Source organism: Artibeus jamaicensis, unplaced genomic scaffold (assembly GCF_021234435.1).
Source record: "Artibeus jamaicensis isolate MK-2021 breed Jamaican fruit bat unplaced genomic scaffold, CSHL_Jam_final contig_3214, whole genome shotgun sequence".
NCBI classification, from domain to species: domain Eukaryota; kingdom Metazoa; phylum Chordata; class Mammalia; order Chiroptera; family Phyllostomidae; genus Artibeus; species Artibeus jamaicensis.
Window position 1 is genome coordinate 692,858 of NW_026521760.1, and position 15,595 is coordinate 708,452.

At 34.7% G+C, this 15,595-nt stretch overlaps 1 protein-coding gene across 3 annotated transcripts in view; it reads right to left on the reverse strand.

Moving 5' to 3' along the window:
* Positions 1 to 15,595, reverse strand: part of FAM172A (family with sequence similarity 172 member A) — a 412,801-nt gene that overhangs the window by 323,697 nt on the left and 73,509 nt on the right. For all 3 annotated transcript variants that reach the window (XM_053663579.1, XM_037164133.2, XM_053663580.1), the window contains one exon: positions 1,415 to 1,480. In XM_053663579.1, coding sequence (XP_053519554.1) covers positions 1,415 to 1,480 — 66 coding nt within the window. The remainder of the gene's footprint in view (positions 1 to 1,414; positions 1,481 to 15,595) is intronic.

Consider the following 15,595-nt stretch of genomic DNA (forward strand, 5'->3'; position numbering starts at 1 on the left):
AACCACAGACATGGAGATCACATGGAGGGTAAGCAACAGGGAAGTGGGAGGAGAGAGGGGGAAAATGTACAGAGAATAAGTAGCATAGATGGTAGATAGAAAATAGACAGGGGGAGGGCAAGAATAGTATGGGAAATGTAGAACCTAAAGAACTTATGACACATGGACATGAACTAAAGGGGGGAATATGGGTGGGAGGGGGTGCAGGGTGGGGGGAAATGGGACAACTGTAATAGTGTAATAGCATAATCAATACAATATATTTTTAATTGCATAAAAATAAATAAAATCTTTTTAAATTTTTTAAAAAAGAAATCCTCAAATCCTATAATTTATAGAATAACACCAAAGTTTTAAATCTCATGCAAAATTTAATGCAAACAAAATGATCTATATGCAAAGTTTTATACTTCAAATGAATTACTGTTTAGCAAGTCTTCCAGATTTCATATGTATCATAAAATCAGAGTTGTCAGAGACAACAAAGATCTTCTAATCTAGTCCCACCACCACTTCACCTGTAAGATTAGTCTCCCTTCATTTGAAAGCTTAATATTTCATGTTTGACATTAAAAACAAAAAGGCTTTCTTGAGACTGAGTCTGAGAATGAATTTCAAACCTTTTCATTCTGCAATAGCAAAATGTGCAATATTTCTGCCAAAAAAGGGAAGTGTTCTGCCAAAAAAGGAAGGAGCTATGTCACCAAACAGGAAGCATCAGGAATGGATTTGAGAATGTGTAGAGGAAATAACATAGAAATGAAACATGTAATTAAAAAATCATGAAACAAAGAGAAGGTGAATATCTAATGAGACGAGAAAGATATTCATGTACTTCAAGTAAATAACTAAAAATAAACTATATCAATAAAATTGGAAAGGGGAGAGAAAGGTAGACCTTTCAAGTGTATTATCATTTTCAAAAAAGATTGGAAATAATTCTTTTTAAGTTAGGTATCAGTGTTTACTTACCTATAGATGTACTTTTATTTGTTTTGATTACAGCTTACATTTAAAATTATTCTGTATTAGTTTCAGGTGTAGAGTCTAGTGGCCAGACGATCATACACCTTACAAAGTGCCCTCCCTGTCATTTCTAGTACCCACCTGGCACACACACAGTCATTACAATACACTGACTATATTCCCCATGCTGAATTTCACATCCCCATGGCTATTTTGTATATATTTTACCTCATTGTGCACAAAAGTTCTAAAGATTATTGTTTTTTAAGAACAATTGTATACAACACGATTAGGCATACTGACAGGAATGTAATATTATCTTTATCAATATCAAAACATTAAGACCTTAACATTTAAACTTATCACAGTTAACCTAAAACAAAAATTTTCTTCTGAACTGAAAACTATTTTATTTGGAAGTATAAACAATTTTTAAAGTTGGACTTACTGGAATAGAGATTTTTTTCAAATTACAGTCCTTTTCCAGGAGCTCATATACATACTTCGTGATGATCTAGGTAGAAAAAGAAAACAACATATTACAATGCAATGTTTTCTGTTAGCCAAATTCACATGAATTATTATTATTTATTGTTCTGAATGAGAATCTCTCTATTTTGAAATGTTTTTATACTAAATTAAGAGACTCTTTACTGATTACTTGTAATAGGTTACTCCCTATTCCTGTATGAATAACTATGGGCCTTAATACTATGGATTAGAACAAATTAATATAAACTCACAAACAAACACTTCTTATTTTTAAAAGCAATACTCTGAGCATATTTTCTTTTTTCAGTATTTCTAGAATCTATTTCCTCTATAACTTTTCTATAGCTATTACATCTAATACAGTACTATCATGACTCTGCATCCTAACACCACTTTTGTCTTCACTGAATCAAGGAGGAAAAGGTTGGAAGATTCTAACAGAAAAGGAAAACTGATTCAGCAAAGTCAGGCACCAGTGAGTATTACTGTCTATGACAGGCAGAAACATGGCTACCCAAAGATATCCACACTGTAACTCTCAGAACCTGTTAAGATGTTGTTAAATGGTAAAAGAGACTCTGTATGTATAGTTAATGTTAAGAACCCAAGAAGGAGAGATTATCTGAGTAGCTCTAATTTAATCATATGAATCTTTAAAAGTGTAAGATTATGGAAAAACAGCATGCCAGAAAGATGCAAAATGAGAAGCCCTGACTGGTCGCTGGTTTTGAAGATGGAAGGAGACCCAAGGAGCCTAAAACAAAACATTGAATCAGGGCCTGGAGCACAGAAAGTGCAAGGTGAGTTTGAAAATAGAAATTCGGCACAAAAGAAAAAAAGGAAGAAGAAAGAAAATACTGAAAGAGCAATGAATAAGTGTTAAAAGAACACAAAATCTGCTTATAATGAGAAGCCATCTGGCCAAACCTCCAGTAATCTAGGAATCAAAATAATGATAGCAATGGATTATATGATACATTGAATACAGTAAGAATCAATGAGTCCATAATGATAGAAATAAAGAAAAAAGAAAGGGGAAAGAATGTTCTTTCTTATGGTAGAATGCCAACTCATACATACAGAAGAAATTATGGAGTTAGAAAATCATCAATAAATGCTAAAATTAACAAGTGGAGGTTTCATAAAGAACATAGTATCAAGTATATTCCCTTCAACTACTCACTAATTACAAAGAGTAATGGTAAGTTTATGGTATGACCTGGAAAACATCACCAATATTGGAGCAAACCAAAATCATGTACTCATGAGGACAAAGATCACATACATCTAAGGTACTTCTGTCAAAAATACATGAGCTGAATCTACTCATGAGAATAGATATGACAAACTCAAATTGCGGGTCCTTCTACAAAAGTCCTAGACTTCAAAATATGTCACTATCAAGAAAGGTGAAAAAAGGCTAAGGAATGGTTCCAGATTAAAAAAGAATAAAGAGACATGACAACTAAATGCAAGGTGTAGGCCTAGATTTAATCTTGGACATGAGGAATATCAACTACTAAGTACCTTCTGTGACAAGTAGCAAAATTTAAACATGACTTACACATTGATAATTCTAGATTGATATAAAATTTCCTGATTCTGATAACTCTAATGTAATTGTGAAGAGAATGTTCTTAGGAAACATATATCAAAGTAATAGGGGTAAAAGAGCATAAAGCTTCCAACTTTACTCTCCAACAGTTCAAAAGAATTATATAATGTAAAAATATATGGCCCTTGAAATAATACATTTCTGTGTGCATTATACCAAAACTAAAGGTTTTAAAATTTTCCCATACTGTACATACTCCTAGTTCGGGTGCTACTTGAGACTGCATGTATTTCCACAAATGTTTCGGTAGATAGAAGGCAAATGACAAACAGGGTAACAACAATTTACTTTGATCAAAACATTTTAATGTCTTGAAATGTTACAAGACTAGTTGTACACGAGGATAATTTTCATCCTTTATTGCTAGTCGAAAGCAAAGACTCACTTGAGCAAGTCCTATAGTTTGCCATGTCTATGACTACATTCATCCCCACCTAAAATTCTCTTTACTTTCCCCATTTTTCTCTAATTGCTCAAAAATCCATTCAAATGCCACCTCCTACCTGAAGTTTTCACTGATCCCGCCAATGACTGTGCCCTTCTTATGACATTTAGTATTCCACAGTGGCTATGTCACATTCTCACTGGCCCACCACAGTGGGCCTTTTATAAATAAGAATCACACACCTACTTTGTTGCAGCCCCAATGACATGCACAATACATGGACAATGAATGGATGAAAAATAACTGGTAGTGCTTGCAAACATGTGACTTTTCTGTTTATTAAAAATAAGCAATATTGAAAATATTCTTAAATTAATTTTTATATTAGATACAAATTCACAAGATTTAAAAATGAAAAAAATATAACACAATAGGCATTGAGACAACAGACACCCCACCCCTGCCCTCCTCCATTGTATGCCTCACACTCTGACCTCTCCTGGTAATCTTTGTGGTTCTTATGTACCCTCCAGTGTTTCTTAGTGCTAATATAAGCAAATAAAAATGTATTATTTCCCTCACTCTCTTTAAAAAATAAAAGCATACCACACACACTCTTACACAATTTATTCTTATCTTCTCTTTCTTAGAGCAGACTAAATATACTGTGCTACTTTGTTGTTTACAAATCTATACTGACGCTCTACCCTCTCAGTAACAGAGACCTTTATCCTTCTTCACTAGTATACTATTCCATTGGGTGGATGTACCACAGTTTAGTAAACTTTTAAAAAATACTTAAGGCTTCACAAAAATACTAAGACAAACATACCTAACTCTAAGCATTATTTATTGAATTCTATGCCAACTAAATTTATACAAAGTTATTACTTTGGAACTTAGAAATCATTTAGAATAAAAACCCACCCTGAAAGTTACCTAATTATTAAAAAAAAAAAAAGAAAAACACCTCTCCCTCCCTTTTAATGTCCCATTTACAGAAACTCTACATTTCATCCTGGCTCCCTCCTGGCAAGGTATGGAGGGAGGGAGAGCACAAAAGATGGAGGGTAAGATGAAGGAAGGGAGGAGGAACACAGGGAAAAAAGGAGGAAGGACAGAAAATAAAGTTTCTTAATAATTAGGGTTTAATATTATTTAATAATGTCAGTTTGGCTAAGCCTAAAAGGGCTCCTCTAGCATCTTTACATTAAAGAGACTATGATATGAATGGCAATGAGTTGTCTAATTAGAACTAAAGAACATTTACCCTGGGTGTATATTCTCTTAAGTCAGAACTACATCTTAAATTTCACTAGAATCATCTTCATCTCATCCCTATTTTCCCCCTTAAAATCTTTTATACTTCATTCTTAGTGGGTACATTCTAAACTTTTAAAAAGTCTTTTGAAGTAAATGCTTTTTCAGCATATCTTTGAAATAAAATTCATTCCTCCAACTTTCATTAACATTCCCTGGAGTTTTAGTCTATATCCCCAGCTGTCCTTCATTTACATGTGCTTCAGATCACTTGCTCTCACATTTTCCTTTTACTAGCTCTGAAGAAGAGTCCTCCTTACTCTAAGCCATCCTTTCTGCCCAATAACCAGATTCTTAAATAACTTACCAGCGACACAGACTTATAAATGTGTCCAACTAATTACAGATATCTCCTTGTAGTGATTTCACAGGCATCTCAAATTCGGTATGTTCAAACTGAACCCATCTACACATGTCGAAACCTATTTCTCCTCCACTGTGTTCATCAACTCCATAAATGGCACTATCATCCATCTAACTGCTCAAGCCACAGTCCTAAATATCATGATTCTTTGTCTTTCTTCCAACCCTTGCAATCAATCAAGTCCCTCAAGCTAATATTAAAAGATCTCCCCATCTCCCCTTCTCTACGATGTCAATTTAAATACATTCTAGCCTATCAACAGGTTATTGTTTCTTCTTTGGATTACTTGTGAAGCCTTCTTCTGCTATTTCTAATACAGCAAACTTTCCTTCAGATCATATCTCTCATTAGTAAAGTGAGAGAACCTCTAAAAATGCAAATCTAATAGCTTCCCAATGCTATAAAGATAAGGCTCCAGTCCTTAAATCCAGCAAGGCCCTACCAGATCTGGCCCCTGCCTACTTCTCAAATTTCATATTACACCGTTCCTCATTCTCTGAATAGTGTAATCACACTGACTTTCTTTTAAATTCTCAGATGCATAAGGATCTTTTCACCCCAGAGCCTTTGCAAATGATGCTTTGCCTGGGATACTTGTCCCATTCTTCACTTATCTACCTTTAACACTGTCTTGACTGGCATCCCAACATATCCTCAAGACATAACTAAGAATTTTGTGTTCTTCCTTCCAAACAGATTATTTAATGATGTGTTTCCCAATACGTGTCTGTGATACTAGACTTTAAGTTTTTGGAAGAGAAGCAACTATATACATTTGTCTGGGGCTAAATGTCTAGGGCCTAACTCATGTAATGGCAGTCAAATTTTTTCAAATGAACAATAACAACCGCAACAACAATAGCAAACGTATGCAAAGCACTCAGTCTGACACAGTGCTTTTAATAAATCTCCTTTAATATTCTCAACAACCCTCTGAAGTAAAGGAGGAAACCAAAGCATTTGGAAGGTTAGATAACCTGCCCATGGTCATGCAGCTAAATAAGTCACAGTCTGAATTCAAACCCAGGCAAATTGCCTATCTGGGAGTCTGGAATACGTTTCTGAACTTATATGATATATACTATCTCCTATGTTCAAAATCCAAAAATAAAGAAGCTAATGGAGAGTGGGATATGAAAATGAAATTAAAGGGTTATTAGTAACCTAATAACAATAGACAAGCACATAAACAAAAGAGGATGCTTAAGTAAAAAAAAACAAAGTAATTTTCACTGCCTAAACTGGGCATTCTTACTTTGTGCAAATTTGTTTTAAAAACCACATTTGTGATGTATTGCCCTTATTCATTACGCCCTTCTTTATTAATGAATTTTAGATATGCCCAGGAGCACTATATCATGTAAGGGCCTCTGTGGTTTCTGCCTGTGACAAAGTCACAGGCTGCTAATACTGTTATTTTTTACACCAACATTTATAATAAAAAAACTTTAGCTTAGCAGTTAGGAAAAATAAAGATGCAATTTTTATCCCATTGAGGTTCACAGACCTTGAAGCCCACCTGAATCCTACCCCCTCGAATTAAGAAAACCTGGTTTAACAGTACCATCTAAAGTCTAGAGTCCCTCCATGCCTTGTTCTAGCCCAAAGGGGAAAAAAAAAACAGTTGAAGCAGAGTTTTTTCTGAGATGTACACCATAAAAAGCAATGCTTTAGATTTATTTCCTGGCCATATAAATTTGTATGACTTTAGTTTTAATACTGGGTATATTCAGATGATTTGGCTTGAAGCACTAGGGCCCGATTTTTCCTGTTTCTCTTAATAATATCAATATCCATGCCCTAGTCCAGTGCCTCAACTGACTGGATCACTGCCCTGTACAACAAAAAAGATCGCAAGTTCGATCCCTGGTCAGGGCAGATACCTAGGTTGCAGGTTTGATCTGCATACAGTAGGCAACAGACTGATGTTTCTTCCATATCAATGTCTCTCTCTCTCTCTCATTTTCTCTCTCTCAAATTAATAAATATGTCCTCAGGTGAGAATTAAAATAATAATTAAAATAATATCACTATCTATGTTTCAAAAGCAAGAAGAGTGAAGACTCCATGGTTATTGAACTCGGGCACTCATGACAACACCATCACTATGACATGTTTTTAGGTAAAGAATCCCTCTCATTTTTCACAGTCGTTTTTTCTTCTCACTCTGTTAAAGTAAATATTTATAAAATTTGTCTCAAATCAAGGAAACACATAACACACACATCTAAGGTTGACTAATACATGAAAATACAAGGTTTAATAATAGATATCAGTAAGCCAGAAAAAGAAACAAGCTATAAATTATAAATTGTACATGCAAATAATAAATTTCCTATAAATTATTTACCTAAGCGGGGGGACACTCACATAAAGAATGAGAATCACTGTATTGGGAAAAAATACCAGGTACACTGATAAACTCAGATTTGCTATGCCATCTGAATTGGTGAAACTGAGGAAACTGTAACTGTATTAGAAATTACAGAAACTGTACTAGCAACTGTATTAGAAATTACCATTTGCTTCTTTATCTTTTTTTCAAAACAAGGTAAAGAATACCCAGACCAGTATGATTCCATTGGTTGGGTATCATCCCACAAACTGAAAGTTCATCAGTTCAGTTCTCAGTCAGGGCACATTCCTAGTTTGCAGGTTCACTCCCTGGTTGGAACATGTGCAAGAGACAACAAATTGATGTTTCTCTCTCACATTGATGTTTCTCTCCCTTCCTTTATCTCTCTCAAGATGGCAGGGGAAAAAGGTTCTATAATCGCCACTATCCTTGTACCTTTCCACATGGAGTGTTTTATCAATTTAACAAGAAAGTCTTTCTTGAGCTAGAAAAGAAGACAGTTCTCTTTTTGTGGGTTCTACTAGGAACCACTATGCTAAGAAAGATGAGCTATTCTTTTAAGTTAAAAAATACTGTTTTATAACCACTGCTTGAGATAGAGGAAGAGAAGTTTCTTCTTTTCTGTTCTACTATACTATAAGCAAAAACAAACAAAAGCAAAACATCCAATAAATTGTTATATTTTAGCTTCCAGACATCCACAGTGGAATTACAGTCATGCACAGCTTAATGATGGGGACGTTCTAAGAAACGCATCATTAGGCAATTTCATCACTGGGAGAACATCACAGAATTGTACTTACACAAACCTAGATAATATAGCCTATTACCCACCTAGACTATATGGTACAGCACATTGCTCCTAGGCTACAAGACAGTACAGCATGTTACTCCTCAAAACAACATGAGATTAAATCAAGCACAAAAGAAATGATGCAATCAAGAAACATAGTAATATGAAGTGTATGAGGCTGCCGAGGCATAACACAGTATACCGTGTTACAGTAAACTCTTCAGTAAGTCTTGTAGAAAGACTGCAATCTAACATAATGATAAAAGTGTAGCAGGGTAAATACCTAAACCAGTAACATCATCATTTGTCACCATTTTCAAGCATTATGTACTGTACATAATTGTATGTACTGTACTTTTTACATGGCTGGCAGTGCAAGTAGGTTTCTTTACACTGGTGTCACCACAAACACATGAGCAATGTCTTGCACTATGACCTTATGGACAGCTATGTCACTAGATGATGGAAAGTTTTCCAGTACATTATAATTCTAGAGGACCATTGTTGTACATGCAGTCTGTTGGTGACCAAAATGTCTTGTTGCAGCATATAACTGCACTAGTATTTGGACCTGCCTTCTCACTATAAACAAACAGACAAATGTATAAAATATATTAAACTGTTTTCAGAGAGTGGAAAACAGGAAATATAGATCTGTGATCCCAAAGAAAAGGGACACAAAGGAGACAAGCCTCATAATCACCTTGACTTTCTGCCTGAAAAAAATTTCTGGACTGGCCATGGTGGAGGAACCCAAGTAGAACCCAGTGGCCTTGCTGAGTTGAGAAGACAGAGAATGCTGCTCAGGGGGACAGAGAAAACTGGAGTTTGCAAGGCACAACACCAAAGATAGGGAGTTAGGCAGAAAAACAACCCTAAGAAATCTACATATCATATAAGTTTCTTTAAGTCTTTGGCTAAGTTATATATGCACAGGATAAAACCTTCAAGACGCCAGACTAAGAAAACTACTGAGAAAACAAAAACACTTGACAGTTTGGAGATGAACAATTCCAAGAGCTTATATAGGGTTCAGAGACATTGGAGTTCAAACCAGCCAAAGCAAAAGGTTTCACCAAAAAGAGTATTCAGCAGTGACCTAGGAAGGGCCACACCTCAGAAGAGAAGTGAACTATTCCTACAACAGCTACTCTAGATCTATTTTAGCAAAGCTTTAAAAGAGATCTACAAATGATCAATCTGTTCCACAATAAACTTAACTGCTGCTAAAACAAACACAATGCTCCTCCAAAGGAGACGACAATATCCAGACACTCACCAACATATTTATAATGCCCACTATTGAGTACAGATTATTACAGACATTCACAGAAACAGGAAAATGTGATCCTTAACTTGGAAATTGGTCAGTAAAAACAGACCTAGAAATGTAAGAGATGATGAAATTAGGAGATAAGAGCATTAAACCAGGTATTATAAAAAGGTTCAAGGATGTAAAGGGATACATAAATATGAAAATGGATGAAAAAAGAACCAAAAAACAACTGCTCAGAACTGAAAAACACAGTATCTGAAATAAGATACTCAGTGGATAGGTTTATATCAGATTAAACATTGCAGAAGAATAAATCAGGGAATGTGAAGATATAGCAATAAAATCTATACGAAATATAAGAAAGAAAACCCTGAAAAAATAAAATGTTCCTCAAGTGACCTGTGAGACCACAAGAAGCAGTTCCACACACGGGACTGGGGGACAGGACATCAGGGAGAGGGGAAGGGGAATATTTGAGAAAATAATGGCCAATCACTTTCCAGATTTGAAAGACCATAAATCTGCCTATCCAAGAAGCTCAGCAAAGAAGATAACTGTAAAAAACAAACAAACAAACAAAAAAAACAGACAAGTTCATAATCAAATCACTAAAGGCCAGTGATAAAGAGAAAATCTCAAAGGCAGCCAGAGAAAACAACATGTTGCATAGAGGTGATCAAAGATAAGAAATGCTACCAACTTCCAAGCAGAAATAATACAAACCAGAAGAAATGAGGAAACACCTTTAAAGTAATCAAAAAATATATATATATATACCCCATACCCTGAAAATTTTACATACACTGGAATGTCCTTCAAAAATGAAGATAAAACAAAAACCTCTCCAGACAAACAAGAGCTAAGAAAATTAACTGCCAGCAGGCTGGTACTAGAAATATTATACAAAGTTCTTTATGCAAAAGAAAATGATTCCAGATGGAAACCTAGACACAGAGAGAAGTAGAAGTACAATGTCATGAGGATCTCATGTTATATGTGAAGTGGTATAATTTTATTTGAGAACTGGTAAGTTAAAGATGTGTATCATAAACCCCATACCAACTATTAGTACAGTAAAACAAAAAATATATAGTTAATAAGTCAAAAGAGGACGTAAAATGTATTACTACCAACTATGTACTATATTCAGTTTTATTTATTACTTTTAGCTAAGATTTTTTTATGAGTGAAAGGATAAACTTCTACTGAAGTCTGTAATATACAGTAACTGTATGCCTATTTCTTTCTGCACACACATTAATTTTACAATTTTTACTTGTACAGAAACTAAAGGACCGCAGAATATAGGCATTATAGAAATTCAATAAACACCATTCTGCCAAAAAAGAAAATAGTTTTCTACTCAGATAACATCTATAAGATAATTTTTTACAACTTAAATGATAACTTTTATCAGATCTGATATTATGAAAGGGATGGGAATCATCAAATTTAAATTAAGATTCAGAGGTATAAATCTTGTCTCAGAGTACGTGACCCTAACGATTCACCTCTAATATAACTGAAGACATTTAAAATACAGATTGCATTTTAGAAAAGACCTAAAAAGGAAAAATATGGTTCTACTTCTAAAGTTCATATGAAAAACAAAAACACCTTTCCAAAGATCCCCACACAACTTCAAAAAGTAAACGCTAGAAGGTGTCCAACGTTTTGGCATATCTGGGCCGCACTGGGAAAAGAAGAGTTATCTTGAGCCACACATTAAATACATTCAGACACATAATCACACACACAAAAAAACCATGGTGTTTTAAGTGAATGTCCAATTTTGTGTTCGGCAGTATTCATAGCCTCCCTGGGCCACAGGTTGGACATCCCTGTTTGAAGTATATATATTAGTTTAATGAATACAAACAAAAGAGATTAGCTGTCATTAAAATAGAAAACTTTTTAACTGAAAAAAACTCAGTATTTTGGCTTGACAAAAGCAAACAAACCAGAAAAAATTACCTTAAATATGTACTATGTGACTTCAGAAATATCTGAAAGCTATTTTATTGTATAAAATATTTTGCCTTGGCGAGCCTCACCAGCTGGCAGCATTTGCCCAGAGAGGCAGCTGTTTTTTGGTTTCCCCATCTCAGCACGTTTCCAACTGTCAGTTCTAACTGTGTGCAATCCCAGAGTGACAGAATACTTTAAGAAAAATTGCTCATTAACTGTACATCTACGAAGGCCACTCTTTTCAGTGAATTCAAATTAAACCCACAGACTTGCGAGCTCATAACAGAATTCCCCACACATTTTTTGCTGTTGTTCTTTGGCACTGCAGACTTAAAGTACAATATTCACACCATCTACTATAAAATTTTTTGCTCAATCTTATATATGCACTGACAGAATAATGTTAGTGGAAGTGTATCTTCAAAATTTATAAATTACAAAGGCATATTAATAAATGAGAACTTTCAAATTATTTACAATTTTGCAGAGACTAAACAATAAAACTTAAATTTAAAATGTACAACAGTTTCGTAGAAAAGTCCCAGTTAACAACTCTAAGAGCCTGATCACACATAAGAATCAGATCTATATTTATATCTATATCTATATAAAAATCAAGAGATAATGCACATAAAAAAGCATCAAGAAAGGAAAATTAGTTTTTAAGTGTAAGATATTTTTACTATTGAAATAAATAAATCACCTTTATAAATTATTTGTAAAGAATTATAGCAAAATAAGCACAGGCTATCTGAGGCAGATGCCAAGAATATATCTCTGAGTGATAATCACAGTCATTCGAAAAACTGGAAAACTTGTACACTGTTGGTGGTCATGTAAAATGGTGCAGCCACTATGCAAAACTGTATAAAGGTTCCTTAAAAAGTTAAAAATAGAACCATGATCCAACAGTCCTACTCTGGGTATGTATCCAGAAGAATGGAAATTAGGATTTCTCAGGTATCTGCCCTCCTATATTCACTGCAGTGTTATCACAACGGTAGAGACAGGAAAACAACCCAAATGCCAATCGATAGATGGATGAATTGGTACAGAAAACAGGGTATATACATGCAATGAAATATTATTCAGCCTTAGAAAAGAAGGAAATTCAGCCATGTGCAACAGTATGAATTACACTAGAGGACATTATCTGAAGGAAAAAGTCAAACTCAGAGAAACAGAGTAAAATGGTAGTTGCCAGGGACTGGGGAAGGAGAAAATGGGAAGTTGCTATCCAATGAGTATATAGTTTTAGTTTTACAAGATTAATTTGTTCTAGAGATCTGCTGTACAAATAGTGCTTACAGTTAACAACATTGTATTGTGCACTTAAAATTTTTCAGGAGGGTAGAGCTCACGTTAAGTGTTCTTACCACAATTATATATGTATATATAAAATTTATGATACATATAAAAATTTCATAGCCCTGTCCCATATCATTACAAACACAAAAGATTTGCTGGAAGTGAAAGAAACTTCGGGAGAAGTACCATGTTGGGTATGCAGTTATTTGAAGAAAAAGTCATAAAAATTATGGTCCCTTCATTTTCTTCCAAATGCTTTTACCTAAATAAATGCATAATGCTTGAAGAATTATCAAATACATGGGGAATAAGTCTCTTCTCTACTGACTGCAGGAAACCTTTTCTAACCAGGACAGTCAGCCTACATCATCTCTGAAACTATTCAGAAACTCTCACTAATTAGAAATGATGTGACACTTTTGATCTAATAATATATTAACTATATCCTGTGCCTATACCTATCTACATACCTAAATGTGTACACACAAACATGCATACATACATACAGTGTTTAGGCATTAAATAAGGTTCTGTCCTTAGCAAAAATAAATTAATAATTGTTTCTCCGCAGATACACATAGGGTTTTACAGTTTTTAATTTTTTAATGATTTTTATTTATTTTTAAAGAGAGAGGAAGGGAGGGAGAAAGAGAAGAAGAGACACATCAGTGTGTGTTTGCCTCTTGTGTGCCCAACACTGGGAACCTGGCCCACAACCCAGGCATGTGCCCTGACTGGGAATTGAACCAGTGACCCTTTTGTTCATAGGCTGACACTCAATCCACTGAGGCACACCAGCCAAGGACACACAGCATTTAAAAAAAAGGAACAGATACCTTTATGAAATCATTAAAACAATGGGCAGCAGCCTTGTTAAACTTATGGGCAGTACTTTGTTTACTGACCTAAAGTTTGTATGAGAATGCACAGAGCTAGAATGTTCGACTACTTCTAAGATGTAGGATTATGCAGTGTCACCGAGGTGTTCAAAATAAACTCTCACAGGTTCACAACTCCAAGTCAGAATTCTCACACAGACGCCTCCTTACAATATCTCAAACAGAGATCATCGTGCATTCTGGGGTCTACTGAATTGTTCTATAACCACTGACTTCCAATGCTACTTACATTATAAACCTAAACAAGAAACTACTCTCCTAAAATTAGTTTTTCCCATTTCACTGTTTTCCATACAAGAACTGATGCTTTGAGAATGTTTCTTTTATTTTCTAAGAAATATTTATGATCTAAGATAACTTAGTAATAACCCTGTTTGAAAGAGAACAAAAATAATTCCTAACCCTCTGCAGAAAGCATTCTACCCTGACTACAGCAGTCGATATAGCTTTGCTCAACATGAAGCCTAATTCACGCTCTCTGTCAGGTAGTTTGCTAAATTGATAGATATTTATTGAGAAGGTGCTATGTGCCAACATTGATCCAGGCACAGGGGATACAGAAGAGAAAAAGACAGGCATCCTCTCTCAGGAGACAGATACTAATAAGTAAACAAATAAGTAGGATACCTCTTTATCACTTCATATCCCACGTATTTCCTGAGTGAACCTTTCACCTTAGTTTCTGTGTGCCAGGTAGATCTGCCAGCTGTTTTTACTTCTCAATTGTCAATATTTATACTATATTTTTCTTCAATATTTCCACCAAATCAACCATTACTAAAAGTAACTTGTTTCAGTGACTTGCTACAGGCTCTAAAAGATGTCTAGCTCACCCAGTTTAGGACTTAGCAAACAAGTGTTTTATCTGATTCACTGGTTGGATCCCTCAGTCGATTTTAACATTAGTATAATATGAAGACAACTGCTCTAGGAGGAAGATGAGAAATTAGTACAGGTGAATGCAGAATATGTCTTGTAAGAACTCCAACATAGCTTCAACTAGTTATTTTGTACTCAACAAGATATTTCAGGACCCTGGACAAAGCTAAAGAGTATATACAGTCTTTTTACATAATATAGTCTACATACTTATTAGCAATCAAAACCCACACTTAATCTTAGGTTTGGAAAAGTCAATGCCTGTGAACACTTTCACAAACTGGTCTTTGCTCCTTCAAGTTACATCTTTTCTCCCTCCTAGAAAAAGTGACTCCTGAAAAAGAAGTTCAAATGCCCTTGAAATATATGACTTTCTAATTCAAGGTTTCATAACCTCGTACAATCAGTTAACCTCTATTTCAGACTGTTTCATTGGTGAAAACAGCCAAACTCAACTTTCTGCAATGGAAAGTATTTTAAAACCAACTTATAGTCACTGACTTATAATAGTTTTAGTTAAAGTACTCCATAAAACTTTGAATAGCATTATGCTGACCTCAAATTCTGAATAAAGGTCCAGAATTCTTTCTAAATTCCATATCTCACTGTAAAATAATCAGAATCCCTCTCTTCTGATCAAACAGTTCATAAATGTCCAAAAAGACATTCCCAGTGATACATGATACACACATGCGCGCCAATATGCGTACGTATGGATGCGTAAGTGCATCCCCAAAGGAAAAAGAGGTTCAAGCAATAATTTGTGCCATCTCTTCTTTAAAAATAAGAAAAAAACTCCACAAAGCTCCACAAAAACTTCACAAATTCATGAAGAGGAATAAAATAAAGAGTGTAATGAGGAGTCCCATCTGCCTATGACATAATAGCCAAGCATGATTTTTTAGAATCTTTTCCCTTTAACTAATTTAACAAAATGTTCTTAAAACCTAGAGAGTATTGAGATGGAGATGTGA